The 23,161-nt window shown below is 38.8% G+C and overlaps 1 protein-coding gene across 6 annotated transcripts in view; it reads left to right on the top strand.

Moving 5' to 3' along the window:
* Positions 1 to 23,161, top strand: part of LOC146583472 (protein diaphanous homolog 3-like) — a 170,647-nt gene that overhangs the window by 107,189 nt on the left and 40,297 nt on the right. For 5 of the 6 annotated variants that reach the window (XM_085272160.1, XM_085272127.1, XM_085272117.1 and 2 more), the window contains 2 exons: positions 4,883 to 4,978; positions 5,600 to 5,662. In XM_085272160.1, the coding sequence (XP_085128286.1) occupies positions 4,883 to 4,978; positions 5,600 to 5,662 (159 nt within the window). The remainder of the gene's footprint in view (positions 1 to 4,882; positions 4,979 to 5,599; positions 5,663 to 23,161) is intronic. The other variant, XM_085272152.1, reaches the window with a different exon arrangement.

Raw genomic sequence — 23,161 nt, 5'->3', positions numbered from 1 at the left:
CGCAAAGCTTGCTGTCTGTGATGAATTGCTACAGCACTGGAGACAAATTTGGACGTCGAGGGGCGTTGGTTTTGCTCAGAAACTGTAGCTGCCTCTACGCTCTGCGTAATGATGAAGAACTAGGCACATATCAGCCAGAGGAGTGCAACTGCTGTAAATGAAAAGCACAACAAACGCACACATTGGAGCAGACAGACAAGGAAGTGGACCATTATACATCTACTCTGTGCGTGTGTTTGTAGTCACAGCTTGGTGAAGGGCTTTGGTACAACCATAGCCAACTACCACTGGGATCTTCTGTCCTCAATACAAAAACCTGAGCCTATTGGCACTTTTTTTTAGTTTAGTTTTAAGTATAATAAGAAAATTTCAGTTTGTAGGCCCCAAGATGGTTACAGGTAATCTCTCGTGAAAGTGTTTCAGATGGAAAAAGAAGCACAAACCTTGTAGGCATGTTAGACGTGGTTAAACATTGAATACAGTCTCAGCAATCATTAACAGTTCTTAAATCTTTTTTCACATTCATATAAAGCAGTTTGTGTGAAAAATGACTTTCTCTAAGAGAGAAAGAAGGAAGGAGCTACAGGTTTATCAGTTCTAGTCAGTTTTAAATTTTAATTATGTATTCTGTTACAGTCTATAAAGCTGGCTAGTCTCAGAGCAGCAGAGCGGATCAATCACTGTGTGGTCGGCAGAAACACTTGCTTGCTATAGGATTTTCTTGTGCCATTTTTAAAAAAAAAAGAAGTATTATTTTGTATATCCTTTGAGACACCCTCAACTCACTAAAGGTCAGTATATTGGAGCTTGCAGATCAGTTCTTGTTCTTCACTAAAGTTAGTTGACTCTCAAATGGTATCTCAAAATTCCTTTTTCCTAGGCTACAGTTTTAAGCATAACCAAGATGTTTCTTGCAGATATTCTTTCTACTTAATACTGCAATCCAAAATAACCGTGGGGAGAGTTAATCAATGTGATCAATGCAGAAGGTGGTTGATAAGACATACTGTTGATTGACTGACTATAATAATGAATACAAAAATAGAAAAAAGATTTGTAACTCTATATGGAATTCAAAACTGGTGTCTTACATTTCAATAGCAAATGTTAGACCAGGGATCGGCAACCTGCAGCTCTTGAGTCCTTATAGTGCAGCACTGCATGGTTTGGGAAAATAAATTAGAAGTATTTAGCTGAAATGTAATTTATTTATGTTAGTTCTTTTTTAACTTGTAGTTCTAAATTGGAAGATTATTGTGATATTGACATATAAAAATAAAATTATATTCTATTATTTTTTTCATCGCTCAAAATAAGCGTCACACTCGCGGAAGCCGGTTTACCCGCCGAAACGGCGTGCATTTATCGAGACTTTCAACCCCAGGTAGGCCAATTATGGATCTTCGGATCCACATTATGTCAGCAGCTGTTCTCCACCGTGGACTATGTTAAAAACAAAGACCGCTCACGCCTCACAGACGACAGCTTACAGTCCTGCGTAAGATGAAGTGACTTCGTACAGACGCTGTGCGCAGAGGTTCAAGAGCAGAGGTCCCATTGTAAACATACCATAGCAGACCCGACGATGTTTGCATGAACATGCTTTTCAGCACCTCTTTAAAGGCCACTTTTCACACACGGTTGCTGTACGCTTACAGCCGGCTGTAGCTTTTCAGCTCACAGCACGACACACACCAACACAACAACACAGATAGCACAGAGGTTAAGGCGGCGAGGCGTGATTGTGGGTGCCGCTCAGGTGCGTTCGACCACGCCCCGCCACACACATTAACCAGGTAAAATACATATTTAGGCAGAATTTTGCAAATTTCTTTTTTTCTTTTTTTTTCTTTTTTTAGCAGCATAGTACTGTTTTTCCAATTATTATTTTTTTTTTTTAAAAGTCAGATCAAGGCTTCAAAAGCCCAAAGGCGATATAAGGGTGGCAGCTCACAACAGTTTTTGTTTGCTACATGGATCATTTTAGTTCAGCTGGGTGTCTTTCCTTTTGTTATATTTCTTTAAGAGTTCAAAATGTGTTAATTACATAAATAAAATGTAATTTTCTCTGTAGCACTTCATGAATTTCACAAGCAACACACCTTAGTTGTTCACACAAAGCATAAAGGTAAAAAAACAATATATACGGTGTTATCTTCATTTTAGATGTCAAAAAGTATTTGCGGCTCCCAGTGTTTTCTTTTGTGTGGAAACCGGGTCCAAATGGCTCTTTGGGTGTTAAAGGTTGCTGACCCCTGTGTTAGACCCACCCAAAAAAAGAGTTATAGTTGATGGGTCATATTTGATTGGTCTAGCTAATAAACTTAAAGTTAAATGCACTTGAGTGCATCAATTATTACAATAATTAGGTTACATGCTACTGTTCTGGACTATAATGCTGTCGCCAACATATGCATAAATGGGATTACTGTACCCATATGTGCTTTAATATGAATATTAAATATTTCATATCATCGTAGAATGCCAGGACCTTTGGACCAATAAAGGTCCAAGTAGAGTTGCAGAGTCCCAGTTGCAGTCATAGAATTTGATTTTATTTTCTTTTTCCTCTGGTGTGTGTTATTTTTCCACGGGGAATCAGGCGAAATGAAGGAGTGAGAAAAATACACAGAACCTTAATCAAAGCAAAGTCCTCCTACCTTTCACTAAATCAGTGGTGGGACTCAGTAGTCACACCTTGGCTGATGGTACATCTTGGCCAAGCTATGAAGTAGCTTATGAAAAAAAGCTGTACCAACTTTTCTAGGGCATTGCACTCTGATTAAGTTGACTTGTACTTGCCTAAGTAAAGCAACAGTTAAACAGTGCTTATTTTCATTTGAAATGTAAAAATATTTTTAAAAAAATGTCATATGATTGTCAAAGTTATGCAACCCTGTGGTCAGTGAACTTCACTGAATAGGCCAGCGTTATTGTTTGCATGTCACAATAGAATTAAGAAAAGCAATTAAAAAGCTTTTTGTAACCTGACTTGCTATGTTGCATTTTATAAATATGATGCAATATGGTGTTTGTTAAGTACATCCAGTAAGTTAATATTTAAGTTAACCTTTGGTTAGTGCTTAACTTAGACAGAGAAACAGCTGATGGATAAACAGTGCCACTCAGTAATTAATTATTAAAAAATGACTTGGATATAGAAAACCACATACTTCATGTCTGATTGTACGTAGAGGAAAATAACGTGACCTGAACTAAGGGAGAAAAGCTTTTCATATTTGCAAGGAAGCTTGACAAAACAATTAAAATTTTATAGGCAACACACACCACAGCATTTAAAAGAAAACACCCCCACACACATTAGCATGGCAAACACAGTGTATTTTGTCCCTTTACATGCCCATATAGTATACCTGGCTGTTGGCTGTTTTTCTTTCTATTTTCAACGCATATTACTGGTCAGGTCTATCATTTCCCTCAGGTGTCAGGGCCAGGTTTTCAGTTCCACCAACCAAAAACACCATGATTTAAATGTCAAAGTATTTCCCTTTCAACACATTATCAGCATTCTGGTAGTTTCTCTGCTACTACAAAGCAAGGATTCGATCTTTTAAGTCAAAAAAAAAAATTAAATACTCTGAAACACGATGTTCACAACTTTGATGTATTTCAGTTTCATAACATTCTGTTCATTCCCTTATACTCTTGAACCACTTCTTATTTCTTTTATTTTGCTAGTGATTTACTGAATCTCCAGACATTAATGGAGCAGTATATAAGGCAAAACAGAACTTGTACTCTCTTAGGCAGCTTTCTTGTCATCTCTTTAAGTAGCCTTCAGGTATAGTTCTCCGGGCTTCTTGAAGAACATTCAAAACTCTTCTTTGGGTGTTGGCTGCCTTTTGTTCTGTTCTCTGATGATCCCACGCTGCTTACATTGGCAGTGTGCTTGGGATCATTGTCGTGTTAACAAATTGAGCTGTTGCCAATCAGGTGTTGGTATTGAATCGTGGATCATAGCTGATGGTACTTTTCTCCTATTTGTGATTAATTAATTTTGACAAGGTTCCTAACACTATTGGTTTAACTCCATGCCCAAACCATGACAGAGCCTCCATAACCTGGCTACAGACACTCAGTGTTTTTCCTGTCTCCTGACTTTCTGAGTACATATTGATGACGATTTGATACAAATATTTTACTTTGTGCAGACCAATTCTTGTGTAATTTGGCATTCCTCAACGTTTTCATCCAGTTTCCCTTAAAAATGGCGTATTATCAGCCAACAGTTCACTGAAACTGTTGATGAACAGTAGATGCATCAACTAAAGGGCACAAAGATGGGAACAAATGATGTGTCTTAGTGACAGGCTGCTAGTAACAAAGTGCCTAAAGATACAGTTTAATGCATGTAGACACAACACTGGTTCATCCTTTTTGGTACCTTTTTTGTGCTTGAATGATTCATAGATCAGTGTTAAGTAGTTCAATACACACACACACACACACACACACACACACACACACACACACACACACACACACACAAAACATTCCTCTAAAGATGGTCAGCTACAAGGACTGGACTGATAGTGAGTGAGCCAATTCCAAAAGAAATTTTGAAATATCTTCTGAAAGGCTGAAGGCTTTTGTTTAAGACCACTTTAAAAATTACATGAAATTCTGTGGCTGTTTATAAGAACTTGCTGACTTACAGTATGCAGGACTTGGACCTAGATTCTTCATATATTGGACATATAACCTTATAGTAGGCATAATGTAATGTGTATGTACTCTAAATTGACACAGTCAGTATAGGCAAACTAAACAAAATTACACGTTATAGAATTTAGTTTCTTCCCCTCTTGCATTTCTTCTAAAATCCCTTTTTTTTTTCTTCTTTTTTTTTGGGCATTTTTAGAGAATGATGAGACAGGTGTGATGGATAGTTTGCTGGAAGCCCTACAGTCAGGAGCTGCATTCAGAGACCGCAGGAAGAGAGCGCCAAGACCCAGAGGTGAGTCTAATATCCCACATTTATACAGAACGACCCACACACACAGAAACCAAGTACACACACTGTCTGGCAAAACACTGATGGAATTCCAATCAGATGTTTAAATAATGACTTCTAGCTCTAACCTGTCACCTTCATGCATTTATATTTTTTCTTATTTTGTTTTTAAAAGTTGAGCAAATTGAATGCATCCTCAGGTTCTTATGTTTTAGCTTCATTTTCTCTCATTCTCAGTAAATTGCAAAATACACTGGTTTGTTGTTTGTACACATTCTTGCCAGCAGCGCAGCGCCAGAGAGTCTTCAGCTGACACAATTCCTACAACTGTTTGATGTGTGGATCTTGTTTTTTCCCCCCTCTGGGTTTCTTAATTCCAAACGAAAGATGTGAAAAATTAAATGTAAATCCAAGATGTGATTTGAACGCGTTTGGAAATGATTGGTGACTAAACATTGACACTGGCACCTTAAACTTATTAGCTGTACCTCGAAAAACATTATTTCTTGCTAATGAACTTCACTTCACAGCTGTTCATCACTGGGCCAATGCCGTCACATCATCGTTCTAATCCCACTTAGTACTGTACATGTTGGCATTATTTGTCCGCTGCCCTCCTTACAGATAACCACCACCAGATGATCAGCCCCAGCTCCTTCCGCCAGGTCCTCAGGCCTGTTAATTATGGTAAAAACACAAGATAAAAAAAACTGTTAAAGCCTAAAGCACGTTCAGCGCTATCTTTCATCTGCTCTTGGAAATCAGCCTTAAACTGCTCTTGCATGTGTTATATTGTAAATTCGTATATGTCCTGCCTTTTTGTGTGTTAAGTCACCTTGTTATTTGTTCCTTTCGCTTTTTGTGACCTTGCGTGTTCTTTCTGCAATTATGCAAGACTATTGGTAAAGCAATTTGAGTCGGTGCTATGTGTGGATGTTAAGAAAGTTAGGATTGAAATTCTCTGAAAGTAGTGTGTGGGCTGTTCTGGTGGCTCAGTTTGATAAGGCTCCTAAATTGTGTAGTAAGTGAAGCATTTTGAATGCAGTGTTTTTGTAGTAGCCGGGTTCTTTCACATTCTTTAAATCCAGGAGAGAATAACATTTTTCTTTGGAATTTATCAAGTCTGACCTATGGACTGTGTGTTTCTGAAGAGTGCTGAGGCATACAGATAAAGTGCTATGATACACGTTGGATATAAGCCACTTGTAGCCTAGATTGCTTCAGGTATTTAATATTCATCATCGTCATTTAGTACGTTCATATTATTGTTTTAATGTTAAGACATCTATCTGTATGATGTCCTTAGAATGGCGATTGGATTGGCTACTAATTATGCTAAATTCAGTTATCCTATATTACTCATACTTGTGAACAGATATTGTGCGTTTAGCTGTAAACAACAGCTTTCTTTTGTCAAAGGTTCTGCAATCATCACCAAAGCACTTAAAAATTTATTCTGTAACCCTATTACCTCTTATTATTTGTAATTGGAATCCCAGTCGGCCAAGTGCAGGCACACATGAATAAAATTATTCACGCTCAATCCACCCACATCATTGATGGCAATGATAAAGGGCCTGGCTCTGTTGTTCTGCTACAGCTTATCTGAAATTAGATTGGAAAGGGATGAGGGGGAGGGATATATATAGGGTGGGAGGAAAGAGACAGATGTGGCTGTAACATAAGAAATGGAGAGAAATGGCGTGAGATAGAGCCACTTGGTAAGGGCGAAAGTTAGGAATAATGTGAGAGAGAAAAATGGACTGTGTGTGTGTGTGTGTGTGTGTGAGAGAGAGAGAGAGAGAGAGAGAGCAAGTGAGTGAGCCAGTAACTCTAAGAGGGAACAAGCCAAAGCTTTGTACTATTAGCAGGGGATTAGAGTAAATAATAACAGTGTGAACTGTAAAGGAGCTGCTGCTCAGTGTCCATGTGGTGCAAAAGACCCCATGGGGTGTGGTGCAGGTAAGAAGTTGCTGGAAGGTTGCTGACCCAGCTGCCCCCTACTGGCAGCTTCAGACATGGCGTGTTGATTAATAATGCTCAAGGCTTTAGCCTGTCACTGCAGGCATCATACTCACTGCCAGCCTCCCAGAGCAAACACAGCTAATTACTTTTCTCTGCCCAGCCCCAGCACCAGCTCAGCCCTCTCAGTGCCCATTCATCTTAATTTCTCCCTCTCTGCCATCTGCCTCCTAAATAACACTCCTCCTCATTTCCCTACCATCCCATATCCCCGCTGTCTTCTTCTATACACTCATGGCCATGCAATGGCCCTCCCCATACATAATTGCCTGTTATTGGTATGGAGTGTCTCCACTGCTCCTGCCTCACCCCTTCTTTCCCATTTCCCTTCTCTCCTTTACTCCTACAGAGATCCAGGCCTTAATTGCCCAGAGTTTAGTCGTTGGAGTGAGTGAAACCCACAGGATGCTCTCTGTTTATTTGGGAGGTGATGAAGTTTAGTCTGCGGCACAAGCACTTAAACAGCTGCTTTCACTTTCACACCACGCTACCACCTCCTTTTCCCACTGTTTTAAATACCCTTTAATAATTGATCTCAGGGGTCTTGCTTCACTCCAGTGGAGCAGCAAAGAGAATTAAAACAGAAACATCTGCGCCAGAAGATACTGTAATTAGTGGTAAAGGAGAGAGATTTGAATGGTCAATCTGAACATGCATGGTGCCATTAAGTTTTTGCACCAAGGGAGTCTCGAGTACACCACTCTGTTGTCGGTGCCAAACAAATCAGATGGCAGATTTTTAGAATGCTGCCTATCACAGTGTGATGAGACTGTGGAGTAGTTTGATAATGGTTATAGTGCTTTGTAGTCATGATGAGTTTGATTGCCACGGAATAGAAAACAGGATTAGAAGATGGTTTGCAGTCTCCTACACTGTTTGTTGCACACAAATGAATGCAGTCTCTCTCTTTTTATCCCTTTCCCCTTCGCTTTCATGCACTCTTTGATTTGAGGTTGGGCCCCAGTTTGAGTCCCTTAATTTTCCTCAGCATCCTCTGTCTCTCACATCTTGTCTCCTGGTCTACCCCTAAATTGGCTCAGCACACTTTAACATGAGCCAGCAGCTAAGGTGTTTAGCTAGGTCTGCAGTCTCCCCGAGCACACGTACACACATAGACATAAAAGTACACAGAAACACCAGCAGACTTTAGGAGATGAAGGTAAGCAGGCTTTTCGATGGCTGTGGCCTGGGTTAGGATAAGGCTCTGGGGCTCTGGGGCTCCTCAACACTCTAAATTGGATTGGGCTCCACAGAATGATGGATCGATGGTGGTTAGCCACACAGGTGTAAGATACTTATTGAATCTATAAAGCAGCCATAGCTTTTTAACTGTGTCCTTCTGAAAACATCTCTCCAGGCGCTCTCTGGTCATTTCTGGCTTCTTTGCAAGATCTCATCACAGCCTTGCTGACTCCCAAGCTGGCGTGTGCATGTACATATCTAGGGAAATCACACAGCTGCATGTTTAATGGTCGTGTTTGACAGAAAGACAGAGAAAAGGAAAACACAGAGAGTGTGCAACACAGCACAAGCCAGAGGTGCATTGTGTAATGCCCTTGTCTTGGATGATCTATTATGGAAAGTGTGGGGTGGAATGGGATCTATGAAGGAGTAAATGTCTTTGTCTTTAAGAGCAATTACTTCAGATGTCTTTAGTGACACCCGACCTAACAATTATCATGTGTGATATAGCTCTGAACTAGAGCTTGAAATTGATGTAAAGGTCACTTCACAAAGTCACTTAGCCCTTTTACCAAGTTTTTTTTCCTTCTTACTTGCAGTTGAAAGCATTAATGCTTAAAAGTAAGCCTCTAGTTATTGGAGATCTTCTGTCCTATGTGTTTGACGAGTCAACTTTATGACCCTTTTTGCTGAATTTATTTCTGTGTAATGTCAGATACTTGGTTCGTGCAGGCGGCTATTCAGTGCTGATTTTAAATGGCTTGGGTATAGGTGCAAGTGGTAGTGGAAGATGACTAATCGACTTAATTTGAGACTCAACCCACGGTGTCTTTGAGAGGTTGTTCTGAAGAAAATCATTACGATGAAACTGGGGTGAGTGTGCAGTTAAAATGGAAGTTAAAAAAGTACAATAAAATAGAAAGTTTGTTTCCACCCGACTCTGTGTGTTCTCGTGTGCTCACATGTGGGTGAAAAGCTAGCATTGCTGGAGCTTCCTGGGGCTGGATACTCAAGTGGAATCTGCCGTTAGATGCTTGTCTTTTTTGATTGGGCCACTTATAGACTATGATATGTGGATTCCACTGCAGGATGACTGTATCCTGCAGATTGTATATGGGCTTTTTCAATCCTTTTCATATTCTTGTTCTTTCAAGAAAAATGTGTGAAAGCTACCAGTCCCTCAAAACTTCCTAAGTCTCATCTTTAAGTTTTCTTTTATTTCTTCTTTGCCTTGCTGCTTTTCTCCAGACGTGGCATAAGCAGAAAAAAAGGGATTATTAAACATTTCAGTGAACTCGAGACAAAAAAAAAGAGCAGCACAGCCTCTCTCTCCTTACTAGATCTATTTCAATTGATGCAACACGTCATTGTTTTAAAAGTGTAACTGTAAAAGTTGCTGATTTATCCACATTTGGTCATCATATATCATCCACACATCACATGCGGCCCGCGCGCTTTTCATTAAAGTGACAGATTATTGTCCAGAAGCTTCTCAGCCGGAACAATGTTCACTTTCACACACACACGTACTCATGCATACATGCATAAAAACTGTCAGCTTTTACCCTGTATTTTAATCATGTGCACGGAGAAGGTTAAAGGCCATTCTGGGGTTGCACTGTTAGCCGTGTCTAAGGCTTGGACAGGTGTACTGCTCTCTGTAGTCATGTCCACAGTCATCTGGCCACTTGGAGTCACAATGTGTCTCTTATTGCCACACTTGATTGGTGCTTTAGATGTTTAACTGTTCTTGTCGACAAAGGTATATCCAGATGGGAAAATGTACCTTGACCTGCCTTTGCCTGTCTGTCTGAAGTGCTGCACTTGGTGTGTGTGCATGTGCATGTCTGAGCCGGTGCACACATTCATTGAACAGATGGAGCAAGAGGGCACCTTAACAAAGTGGCTGTTGTAATTAGGTCTAGCCTTTGCGGTGCGACTTGTGGAATAGTAATTGAGGGTTGTAGAGAGCCCAAAAGGAAGCGATTTCATTTTTTTTTATCCAGACTTTGATGAGAATAATAGAATCTTTTGCAACAATGCCCCTCCACATGCTTACATTTGCACTCATTCACACATGTAAGCAGCCTGTGTCAAACAGTCTGATCTGCTGGCCACAGGATTTCTTCTTGATCTGCTGGCGATTAATTGCCACATACACGTAGTGGTCTAAAGATTTAACCAGCAATGTCCATGCACAATCCATCTTCCCTTAATTTGAAGGCCAGAAGCGGCATCTACCTAGTGTCTGTCTTAGGGCAACTGTATGGCATTTATTTGCAAATGCACCATGTTCCCCATGTGTAATACAGGCAGTAATTAAGATTATGTGACATGTCACACTCGATGTAATCATGATGCTGTTTACTTCTTGTACTGCCTTAAAGGCAAGGACATAGGTAATAAAAATGGCTTTTAATGGCTCCCACATGGGCTGCTGCTTCCTGGATATGCAGAGGTGTTTTTTATTGGAAAGGGTTTTTTGTTTTTTTTGGGCACACATCACTTTGTGTCAAAACTAATGACTGTTGTAATTGGACAACTTCTGCAAAAGTTACCAATTATTCATTAATGGCATGTATGAATTTCTTCCGTCCTTATTTAGTGGTGTATTGAAAAAAAAAAATTCTGACAAATTTTGGTGAGTGTTAATTTACATATGGGCGGCATACAGTGAATGTGTCATGTGCAACAGACTTAAACAGAAAGCATGAAGGTGCATTTGCAGAGAAATATGAATGCAAAAATGAAAACGACTGAGATTTATGAAAAAAAAAAAAATTGCTGTATATGTGATTATTTCCATGCAAAGATGTGTTTGATTGGCCCGCCAGTTAAAGGAAGAGAGGTTACATGCGCTATGATCATTACAGTAAAAATGGCAGTCCCTGTTATCTTATAGTCCTTTCCAGAATGTAAGAAGATGAGGAAGTGAATTAGTCTGGCCAGTGAGGTCACTGTAGACTGGACACACATGCTTCCACACACACACAAACCGAGCTCCACTGTTCAGTCCTAAATAGAAAACAGATGATAACGAACACCTCTGCACTCTGCTCCATGTCTCTGTGCTGTACATCCCACATTTTAGCCAAGTCCTAAGCCGATCAGGCTCCTCAGATATCCACTTTTAGCTGGATTATGAGGAAGCTTGGCTGTAATAAAGGCTGTGAATCGTGAAATAGAAAGTGGTGTTCAGCATGTCGAGCCAAGGACCCTAATCACTCAGCCCATTCACACCAGCTCAGACCCCAAACAGCAGGTGAAGCTTTTAATGTTGGATTCTTATTCAGCTGGCTTTTGAGCTTCTCCTGGTCTTTCTTCACATGCTGTCTCGTCTTCTGACTGCCTAGATACACATCTTATGTGTCAATGCACAAAGGTCTGATGATTCATAAGCGGTTAGGTTTAAATACACACCTGAATTTTTTTAATGTGACTCTTAGAACTGCTTTGATCTCTTTCAAATCTGTAGTATTTCATTGCTTTCTTCTTTCTTGCCGTCTTCATCTTCTTTGTTTCTCCTCTACATTCCTTTCTCTCATGAGCGTGTTATTTACATTGATTGAGAATAGGCTCTTACATACTGCTCTAGTTAATAATGCAGTGAGAAATGAAGTCATTTTCACCATGGCTTTGTGCTAATTAAATTTTACAGCAGTCTTATCGCCCCAGCCACACACATTCCTGGTCCTCCCACATTCACCAGTGCCAGCAGCCATATCACATAGCCGTCAGGAAGAGACCGAGCTAGGGAGATGATTATATGAACTTATGTTGTTATGGGAGGGAAATGAGCGTTATCGTCTCTTTATATCTATGCTTTCTACAAAGAGAGGTGCTTCAGTTCTGTCTCTGTAGTAATACCTTTGTTAAAGTAGTCTTAGAAGTGCTATATAAATACTTTTTCCCCACACAGATTAACATTCTGCATCAGTCTTGTCTTTGCCTTTTTTTGTTTGTTTTTGGCTGCCTCTCATATTTTGTTTTTCAGTCTATCATTTGTAGCTGGTTACACTGTGAACCTTGGCAGGACAAACAACATTTGTTTGCATGTGTTTTGAATGTTGCTATCAAGCTTTCTTGACTCAAAGACAAGAATTTAGGCAGGAGTGATTAAAGATGATAAATTCTAGTACCCCTCTTGTAAAGACTCATGTCAATATCATTCTTTGGTCCACCAGACTCGCACAGAAAAAGTTACAGGTGATTCCAGTGCTTACTTTTTAAGCTTTGCTGATAAAATGAAAACATTATTCCAAACTGCGTCATCTCTCTGCTCCTCTTTGTGGAAGTCGCTTGTGCTGCCACTCCGCCTGCTCTGTGTCTCCTCACTGATCCAGAAGCTCTAAGTGCAGCGACAGGAGTTTCCATGCCGACAGAACGGGAAGGCCAGCCCTCAGGCAGCAAGATCTGTTTGATGCTGGATCCTCCCCTCCCTTAGAGAGCAGAATTTGGGCTTTGCTTATCTACTTTATATATTGCCCTTTTATGTCCATATGCTGGCTCATTCACACATTAAAGTGCATGCAGTCACATGCATTCACTTGAACTCGTACACAGTCGCACAAACACACAGACACATCCTCTTGTAGACACTCAGCCTTGAGGCACAGGGCCATGTATGTATCTCTGGCCTCTGGGCTAAAGAGCTTCATTATTCAGGCACTCGCTTTGATTAGCATCCTCGGAGGTACAAATTAGCAAACAAGCTCAAGTGTTCCTGTGAAGAAATACCCTCTGCGGACATAAGAACATTTCACAAGTATGTGATTTTCCCTGCCATTCAGATGATGACAGTTTCTCCTAGTGAGAATATTCTCTAAGCATGTATGGTTTTAAAGCTTTGTAGAAACCATACTATAATGAAACATTTGGAGCTTAATAACCTAATTCTCTCCCAGCCTGAACCAGTCTTTTCATTCCTCAAAAATTATTTATTTTAATAGCACTCCTTTTGCTTTTAAAAGAAATATTCTTCTTAGTGTCTTGGAAAACAACCCCTAAGTGAAGAAAGGTGATGGTTGTGGTATGCAGGGCTCAACAGTATGAGTGTCACACTTGGCATTTGAGTCCAAAGAAGCCATATATGCAAGATGTAAAATATATTTAGGAACATGCACATGATTTAAAAGTGTTAAAATAATTCAGACGGGGCAGTCTCTGTCTTTCAGTGAAGAAAAAGTCTGATAGCACAAGAATGACACCTCTCTTGGGTATAGTTTATGTTTCAAGCTGCAGCCTCTCTCCCCTCTGTCTGGGAAACACAGTGGACTGAACATGCGGCACAGCAGTCGACGTGAAGTGAAATATGCTGTCATCCCAGGCAGTAGGAAAATATACAGGCTACCTGCAGGAAAAATGTTGTGTTCAGCACTGATAACAGTAGAACTAAGTGTTATGTATGTGCTTTGTATGTTCGTGTGTGAATCTATGACACATTACTTTTTATATGTGCACCGTGGCGTGAGTGGCTTTTTTTTCGCCACCCCTGCGCCATTAATGTGCGCAGATGTAGCTCGTGCATGCGCATTGTCAGAGACTGTTTTTCATTCAGGTGAAAATTCCTAGAGCTGGTGTCTGCTCTATAATAACCATACTTGACATTTCTCTCTCCTCCAGCCTGTGGAGACTAACAGATGCTTTCCATTCCAGTTGAACCCATTAAGGCCTTCTCTTCTCTACTGCATCCACTGGCCTGTCCTTTGGCAGGGCCTTTCTGAATGTCAAAACTCACTGTTTAGCATCACAATAAAGCAGATACGGGGCGGAAGAGTAAAGGAATGGAAATAGCTGCTGGCTGGCAAAGGGCATGGACAAAAATATTTATTTTTAAGACTGACATTGCTCATTCAGTGTTGTGTAGCCTGGATATTTTTTATGTACTATATTTTTTTACGTTTATTTTGGACACCCAGTGACTGTAATATAAATCTGGCTTAACTGTCACTGTTGACTTTTATTGAATGACTGATTATACTGGTTACAGTTCTTTTCTTCATATTTCTAGTTGTTAGAAAAAGACTTACAGTAGTGCATTTGGCATTCTTGACTTGAAAATCAAGAAAATGAGACTTTTTACCTGACCTCCTTCACTGTTAGTCTTAAAATGTGTTACTTTAATGTTAAAACATCAGTATTAAAATGCCTGAAAAGTTCATGTTTTTGACATATCATTTCCATCCAGTTTAACTAATGAAGTAAAAATTTCACGGGACAGTGAAACATATTTTATAAATCGGCCATATTAATTATCCTTAATTAATCACATTAGAGCCCTGTGGGAATATGGGTTCAAATTAAACAATAACAAATTCAACAGAGAATATGATTGACAGAATATAATGAATACTTTACAGATTTATATAATAATCTTTGGAAAAGTCATTGAAAGAATAATTGATGACTTTAAATCTTAATGCAAGTTTTGATTAAATAGAAAACATAATAATCATGCCCAGTAGACTTGATGATTGTTTTGGTTTTTAGGCCGTGGCATCTGTGGCTAGTTTTGATTTGTGCACAAACCTGATTATTTTTTCTTTACAGGGAGGTAATTAGCCTGGCTAGTTTGAATGGTAATTACAATGTCAACCAAAGAGGAAAGAGACCGTCTAAATGTATTTCACAGATCTGTGTTTGTCCACAAAGGCTGGCACGCGTTCACATACACACAGATTTTATTCAGCGTGCAGGAGCGTCTCCAGCCAAGCGGAATTATTTATAACAATTGTTTTGATACTGTATAACTTTACAATTGCAAACTAAAATAACAGAAAATTGCTCATTTTCTGCTAGTGCTTAAAACAGGCAGAGATGTTGGGGTATATTTGACTGCATCAGCTCTACTGCTGTATGCATCTCCTTATTCTCAATTTGAGGTCTGCTCGCACTGAAGTACAACATTGCAACAAACAGCAGAGCTTTCAAGAGAAACATTTGTTTGATTTTCTTCAAAAGAATAAATACAAACAGCATTCATGTTTCGCACATGTATAATCACTACAATATATTCATGATTGATAGTGTATAATGTAGCTGTACATTAATAAATGCTGATTCCTGATTTATAAACATATGTGAAGCCTTATGTGTGGCGGTTCCAGCTATGTCCACTGGCAATAGACAAATGATAAATAATTGTGTAAGATATAATGCAATAAGAGAAGTTGTAACTCTTTACAATATCCTGTCCAGACACTTTCTTTCCAATCTCAGTGTTACTAACTTGTACAGTTTTTGTATAATGCTTTTCAGTACTATTAAGGGGAAAGAAATGTATTATCACCTTGGTTTTGGTCCAGAGCAGGTAGATTAGTCATAGTGCGTTAATCATCCTCAGCACATAACCAAAACCAATTTAATATTACTGAACCAATGGCCGTGATACTGTTTTTTAAAAATTAACGTCAGCTCTAGTAATATTGCTCAAAGATCATTTTTAAGTGCTTATGTTTTGTTGACACATCTCATTCTGGTGAAATAACATTTCTGCGCCATGCTGTGCACAGGCCCATTTCTTTTCTAGAAGAGATCAAAAGGGCAGTTTGTCTCTTATTTTCTATTGAATTTATACACACACTAAGAAGTGGGGTTTTTTTTTCCCGCCCTAATATTAAGTTTGGAGGTCAACGTGAGGTTGTCATAGAAACAACCTCACGTTTAAAAATTTGGACTGTATTTGAAAATTAGCCAGTTGACTGTGGAAGTAGTCCAAATCTCTGAAGGAGCCATGCAGTAAATGTCATTGTCAGCTGTGGCATAATGTAGAGGTAAGAACACTGAGTTCTTGCTAAAAGGGATTCTTCTTGTTTGTTTGAGGAAGAGGGGAAAGCACAGAGTGAGCTGTTCTTATATGAAGTATTTGAGAATAAGACTGGCGTTTTCAGTTCTGAGTCTAAGACTAAACTATTGGAAACTTTAACAACCATTATTCAACTTACTAGCACACATAGACTTGACGTTGTCCCTGGATGACAGCTCTGCTTATTTCTGTGCTTTTTCCTGTATTACAGGGGAAAGTGTTAGACTGGCCAGCCTGCATGAGCTCAGTGTGAGTGTGAGAAGGTTAAAGAACAAGGCTTATCAATCTAACAAGGTTTTAGAAAGAGGCTGACTGCTTGCAAATCATCCATCAGCCTCGGCAGCGGGTTCAGTCTGAGCTCTGACAATGGAAGGTGTTTGGGCTACAGCAAGAGGGGACATGATTTATCAGGGAAGTGAGCGATTATGCGAAGCCTCTGCACATGAGAGACGGGCAGAACTAAAAAGATGATCTCATATCATTTCATGAAACATGCAAAGAATAGTTCATGGGTGCTTGTGAAAAATAGCCACATGAAGACACTGTGGATAAATGAAGCGTGGGTCTGCCCGAGTTTGAATGGAGAACATTTCATGGGATTCAACTTCAAGTAGAACTTTTCCCCCCCCTCTAAAGTAAATGCAGAACAGCCCGTGAGTGCTAAGAAACTCTTCCTGATGACTTAATGAGAATTTTGTATTAATTACTGTAATCATTGGCCTTCTAGCTTGTCACTCTGGCGTGGCATATTTAAAAACATCTTACTTTGAAAGAAATGACAAAATGTTGCACTTTTCCCCTTTTTAATGGATAATTATCTGTCTCAGGTGTTGGAGAAGAGAAAATGATGAGCACCAAAATAGATCACGGAAAGAGAAAAGTCTCTGATCTTCTCCTGGCACTGTAGTGGAATCAAATATGAAACGCTTAACGTTAAACCACGTCGCTTTTCATGTGCAAATTCGACTTCACACATTGACAGTTCACACTGGCTCAGTGGATGACTGGTTTGGATCTTACTTATGTCATCTTTTTTATTAAATATAAGTCATTATCTTTTGTCCCAGTTCCCAAGACTGTGAAGGAATCATACTTCGATGAAAGGGGGTAAAGAAGTTGACATCCACTTTAGTCTGCTTAAGTGATTCACTTTGAAGATTCAAACAGAGATAAATAAATATCAACAAACAATGATTACAGACCAACTCACCTCTCTTTTCAGCCTTTTCAAATTTTCAGAGGTGGTTGATAGACGCCTCGGGTATTTAGATGGAGAGCAAGAGAGACTTTGAGAGCTAAAATAAGTGGTGACTCTGCCTGTAGACTGTTTGTGTATGTAGAACAGATGGATTTCTTTATGGAATCCTTTCAACAGCTCACACCCTGAGCTGTTTTTCTAGTTTCTCAAATGAGCATCGAGCAGCATTATAAATTTGAGCTTTTAACTCTACAGTTTTTTTATTTTTTATAAAGGCAGGGTAGGTGATTGTCCAAGTTTCATATTGTTGTGTTGCTCTGTGTATGCTAGTTACACTACACCCCATACTGTTCTATGCCAGGCCTAATCCCCATGCAAAGGCTCTTCAGATGGTTTTTGATGCTTAGAAATGTAGTGAAAAGCAAAAAAGGGAAACATTTTTTTAAGTGACACATAGAGAACACAAAGACGTTGCAGTGTGTTACAGAAGAGAGTGTTGGAAGTAGGTTCTCACAAATGTTTGTTGCTGCATTTTGCCTTATAAATATACCTTGATGTGTAAGTGCTTAATGGCTGAAGCTCTGAGAGCCTGTCATTGATTTCATACTACGTTACAGCTGCAGATATTTTTCCTGGAGCTAAAAATATTTGATAATATCACATCAAGAATGCGGTCAAACCTCTTTTGCTCCCACTTAAATGGACAAAGAATATGTGTCAGAAAACTAATCTCACCGATTTTTTTTCCAAGGACTGATGAATGCCCGATATATAGTGTGTTCCCAACCTTAGACGCAGGCATCAAAAAGATAAATGGGGAAGCCTATCGAGTATTCTCAGCACTGTTATTGTCATCAAGAATATACAATTGTCAATCACACAATAGCAAATGACAGAAAAACAGTAGCGGGAGATTGTCTGATTGCCGGAGCAAATTAAATTTAAATAACAACAGTAAGCACAAGAACTAATTGAGCATTACACTTACTGTGCCAACAGTGTTTTGTTTCACCTAAAATACATTTCTTTCTCTTAATTTTACATCTTAAGGGTCAAGATGTCAGTTTGATCAAGTAGCACAAAATTCACTTTCACTGTATTGATGGAGCAGCACGAATCTTAGAGACGGATATCTTAAATCCAAGCAGATAGAAGTGAGACTGTCTGCATGGCTAGATACCACTAGAGGTAAAGGGGAAAATATGTCTTTGTGTAATTCGTGTGAAGTGACCCTTCAAGGTGAGTTAAAGCACAATTCCTCTGAGTAAAGCTGTCCAGACCTTATGGTTCTGTACTGCGTAGCTGACCAAAATGGAAAGTTTAAAAGAGAGTGGAATGGACAAGGATGCTGAGCTCAAAGTAAAAACAAAGGAAATAAACAATGTTAGAAGACAGGTGTCTAATTCTTTTTTTTCTTTTTTTTAATCGCTCTTCCCTTCTGCCTTTCTCTCGCTCTTGAATGATGAAATTGCCAATGATTTATTACAAATGTCAGCGACAGGCGCAGCAGACTGCTGTTTTGTCCCTGTCAGAGCCAAGTAGAGCCTGAGATAGGCAGCTTTACTTATCAATCAACTGTTTTCTCCTCTCTTCTGCCACCACTCAGTTACAACCATGTTGGTCTTTGGGTTGCAGACTGGTAAGCTTTGTACTGAGTTCGTACAAGTGAAGAGACAAGAAGTGACACAAAACCTTTTTGTTGTTTAAAGGCAGTGCTTTTTTTTATCGCTAGTCCAGATTCTCCTGTTACCAAAGCCATCTAAAAACCTTGCTGTAAATGTTATCTACAGTTTAGTTGTGCAGAGGTGCAGAGTTAGTTGTGTATGAATTATATAAACAGAAGATCAGAACTTTCCTAGTTGGCTATAAGCTTCATGATTAGTAGATGGCAGATGGGTGACCTGTGCTACCACTCACTATTACATATAGGCAGTCTTGTGAACCAACCAGTCAAGCAAAGTAGCTGTGTTGCTACTGTGTTGATTATTTGAGGATTTGCAAGAAAGAACCGCCCTGGAGCTACTCTTAATTATCTAGCATTTCCAAAGCCTTTGACAGTGCATTTACAGACGATTTACTTTTTTTTTCTACCTTCATAATTCATACCCTATTGTTAGTTTTTGATGAGGTCTTGCTGCTTAATTACAGTTGTATTTGAAAGGTCTTTGTTTAGCAAGAGCTAATTTGTTAGACTTTTTTTTTTTCTCAGATAGAAGACCGAGGGGTGAGGTTGATGTCATTTGCTGTCTGCCACCAAAGTAAAGCTTGCGGAGGAAAACAGTAGCTAATGACCTAAACCATGAAAAGCTGTGAACCATGAAAGACTGTCATCTTTGTTGGAAGAAGGAATAAACTTTTTCTACAATGCCATACAGATAAGTGACTTCAGGTGAATGTGGACTAAAAAGACTGGTGTTAATCTCACAGCCTGCTGTTGCAATTATTTGACAGATGGTGGAAAAATGACCAACTACTACTTATGAATGAAAATAATTAATTAGATAAACAGTTTTCCTATATTTACTTTCCTATTTCCTCTTATCTCTTAAATCTCTTAAACATCTTGGAGCCTGCTAAAGGGCAGGATCCAGTGCTTGTGAGTATAACATGACATATTGATATTTGCCATTATATTGGTGTTGGCATTTTTAATGCCCAATAAATGAGAATTTTAAAAAAGTGAAGAAGAGACAGGAGAAACACCCTTCAATCATGTTATGAATAATGACGTTTCATAACTTGTCCACCAGAGGGCGCTCTGCATTTGGCACCATGCGTTTGGGATGCCACAGACAAAACAGCTGATTCAAGAGGTGTCGAATACACAGCTTGTTGTGACAGCAAAACAGGATTCTTTTTAAACAGCATTGTCATACTCCAGTGGTTACACCATGTAGCATCATGTAAAGAAATCAATGCTGTCTTTTCTATCGTATTTCCGTCATACTATTAAAAGCAGTAATTAGCATTTTGACTTTTGCTTCACAACAGTATTTTTACATACATTTGCAGTGTTTAAAATAATCAGCTGCCAGTGTAACATCGAACTGTATGGCATAAAATGTGGACGATCATAATAGGCTGCCCTTAAAATTGAAAAAGGTAATCAGAATTGCTTTTTTCTTTTCCAGCAACCTAATAAACCTACCCAGGGCTCTGTTAGGTTATTCTGAGCTTCAGTATGTACTGTAAACAATGTAATCTATTTTGAATAGCATAACCTTTTACAGCAGGCTGCTCTGTAAGTTTGCTCTGCGTCCTCCTTTCTCAGCCAGCAATAGAGATTCTCTTAAAAGCAGATTAATTAGATAATGGTTTCTTCTTTTTTCCCCAATTACTCCCCTTGCCTGTCATCAGCAGTTACTAGTTCTGTCAAGGTTGATTGTCCATTCTGCTGTACATTGTTAAGGCAAAACGGTGCCTTACTGGCCTTGATTTAGCTTTTTGAACAACTGCAGTGGCTATGCAGTTTCCTTAAGCGATATTGTTAATTGTGCTTCTGTCTTTTGTTAACTCGTTGCTGTTATTTACCTTAGAAGACACACTTTACATGCTGATATTGTTACATTGTATGAATTATTGATTTGCAATATGGATTTAAGAAAAGCAAAAGATTTAAGTAGGCTCTTAAACGTCTGATCACTGTGACTATTCATGTATATATGCTGCTGTGCATGCAGCTGAGGCTGTTTTGAACCATTGGAAATACGATTATTTATGTATCTTTTGTCTACAAACACACATCTGTCTACATATATATTGATTGAGTGACAATGTGTGGGCAGCAATCTCTCATGGGAACTCATTAAATACACGGGAAGTGAAAGTGCCACAGTGAAAAGATCTCAAATATTGTAGCATATATCATACATAAAAGAGGAATGTATCTTTTATATACCTCATGATGACAAATTGTGGATGAAATATCCAGATTGCATGCTGAACCGGTTCTAGCTTCAATTCCAGTTAAGTGCACAAGACAAGTAGTTTATTTCAATCTTATTTATTGAGAGCAGGGTAAAAGGCAGTGCTTTTAGGCTTGAAGATAGAAACCACTGTACTCCTTTGCCTGATCACACCACTGAAATGTTCAGTCAACTTAATTCTTACCTCGAGAGAGTAATGTGATTGATTACTGCTAGGTGATCTGAGAATTCCTATATACTGTGTAACTGATAAGGCTGCAACCATGCTATGGTGCTTTTATAGGATAAGTTTCAGGTCATTTAGGGGTATTCTAAATATTTCTCCTTTTTTTAGCTATATTATCCTTTCTGCTAGTCGTGTACAGTAATGCAAAAGTTACCAGACAATTTTATGGTTGTAACAGTTGATTCATTCATTAAACCTGTGTTTAATGTGCTATCACTTCTAACACTGTTAAGCCTAATCCTAACAATATGTATCTGTAACACAGCTCAACCCTCACCATCACATAGCTTTCAAAGTAAATGTGCTGTATCACATTTCACATTTATGAAGTGATGTCGATGTTGAGAACATGCACTTTTCTTTTTTCTTTTTCCCCCCTTTTTTTGTTCTAGGACATTGAGAGGAAGTTGGTGGCGCTATAGAAATACTTAACAAAAATCAGTTGAAGATGCACGTGAAGAAAAAGAACATTGTGTTTTATTATGGAAATACTTTATATAAATATTAGCAGTTCTTATCAAAAACACAGAACTTCAAGTGCTCATATTATGCACTTTTGTTTCCTCCCTTTTCTTTATTTTGAGTTTTAAAATGTATAAATCCCAAACTGAAGAAGCTAGTTATTCTGAATCACAGATAGTTGCACTATGAAGCAAGATCAATGGTTTGTTAAGCCTAAAACTGGATTGGATATTAGTGGAAATGGGCTGATAAATTTGATTACATTTTGTGTTCTCTGTTTCGTTTTCCAGCAAATTCTCAGCAGTTTGGAGGAATCGCTACTACTCCAAGAGCTCTTGTTCTGTGTTTGGTGTTGTTATAACTTAACTGCAGACTGTGGTCAAAGTGAGGTGATGTGACTGAAGCGATTTGTTGTCTTGCTCGGTCACTCTTTGACTTTCACTCTCCTTACGCTGGTCAGAGAGCCATCGTATAGTGTAGAATTTATACCAACACAGGTTTGGTGAAACGTGAGTGTAACATTCATTGGGAAGCTTTTATCATATTTGTGGTAACGCACAATTTTTTTTCATTAACTCACTTAAATAATATTTCACTTCAGCTGTCTCTTGTCAGCTTCACACGGGTGAAGTGTGACGATGTTTGACAGCGATGTGCAGCAGCCTAATGACTCTCACTTTGATCTGAGAAAAAAAAAAGAGATGAATTTTTTTGATCCTGAGCTTGTTTTAATTTATTATTCATTTCACTAATAAAAACCATCAGTTCAGTGAATCTTTGCATATTTCCGGATGTATGTATTCTTCCATTTTATTTTCCAAAGTTAGGAAAGCTGTTTAAATGAAGCCAGATATTGTCTTACATATAAGATAATGATTCTCAATCTCTCCCTCACGTTAAATATGTTTCAAATGTGCGGTCGAGCTGTGTTGTTGTTTTTTCTTTTTTTTCTTTTAGCAGTTCTAAGAGAGGTTTGTCTTCTACACAAAGATTGATGAAGAGCTCTGACCAAGCAAAGCCTACTGGGCTATTGGGTAGGAGGTGATGAGAGCTAAAACGGAGCTTTTTATACAGCGAGTGAAAAGGGTACTGCAGCAGTGTACGGTACGAGAAGAATATTTTTTTATGGTGAAAGTGCATTCGCAGTCAAAGGTCTAAAGCTATAGAACGGCTCGAGTCAGTGACTCTTTTGAATCTTTACTTAAGACGCGCTGTTAATGGCAAGCCTCGCCTGATTTTTACTTGATTTATTTGATTTTCTTTTATTTCTTAAACTCTATATTAAAATGCTTCCTTACTGCTGCAAGGAAGTATTGTTGTAATGTATTGATTTTGATTGATTATCACTTCCATTGTTTTACTTGTT

Source organism: Mchenga conophoros, linkage group LG1 (genome assembly GCF_057382185.1).
Source record: "Mchenga conophoros isolate Kocher_MC1m ecotype Shallow Benthic linkage group LG1, M_conophoros_male_GT1.1, whole genome shotgun sequence".
Classification (NCBI taxonomy): domain Eukaryota; kingdom Metazoa; phylum Chordata; class Actinopteri; order Cichliformes; family Cichlidae; genus Mchenga; species Mchenga conophoros.
The sequence above is the reverse complement of the archived record's forward strand: the minus strand, read 5'-3'. Positions and strand labels throughout refer to the sequence as shown.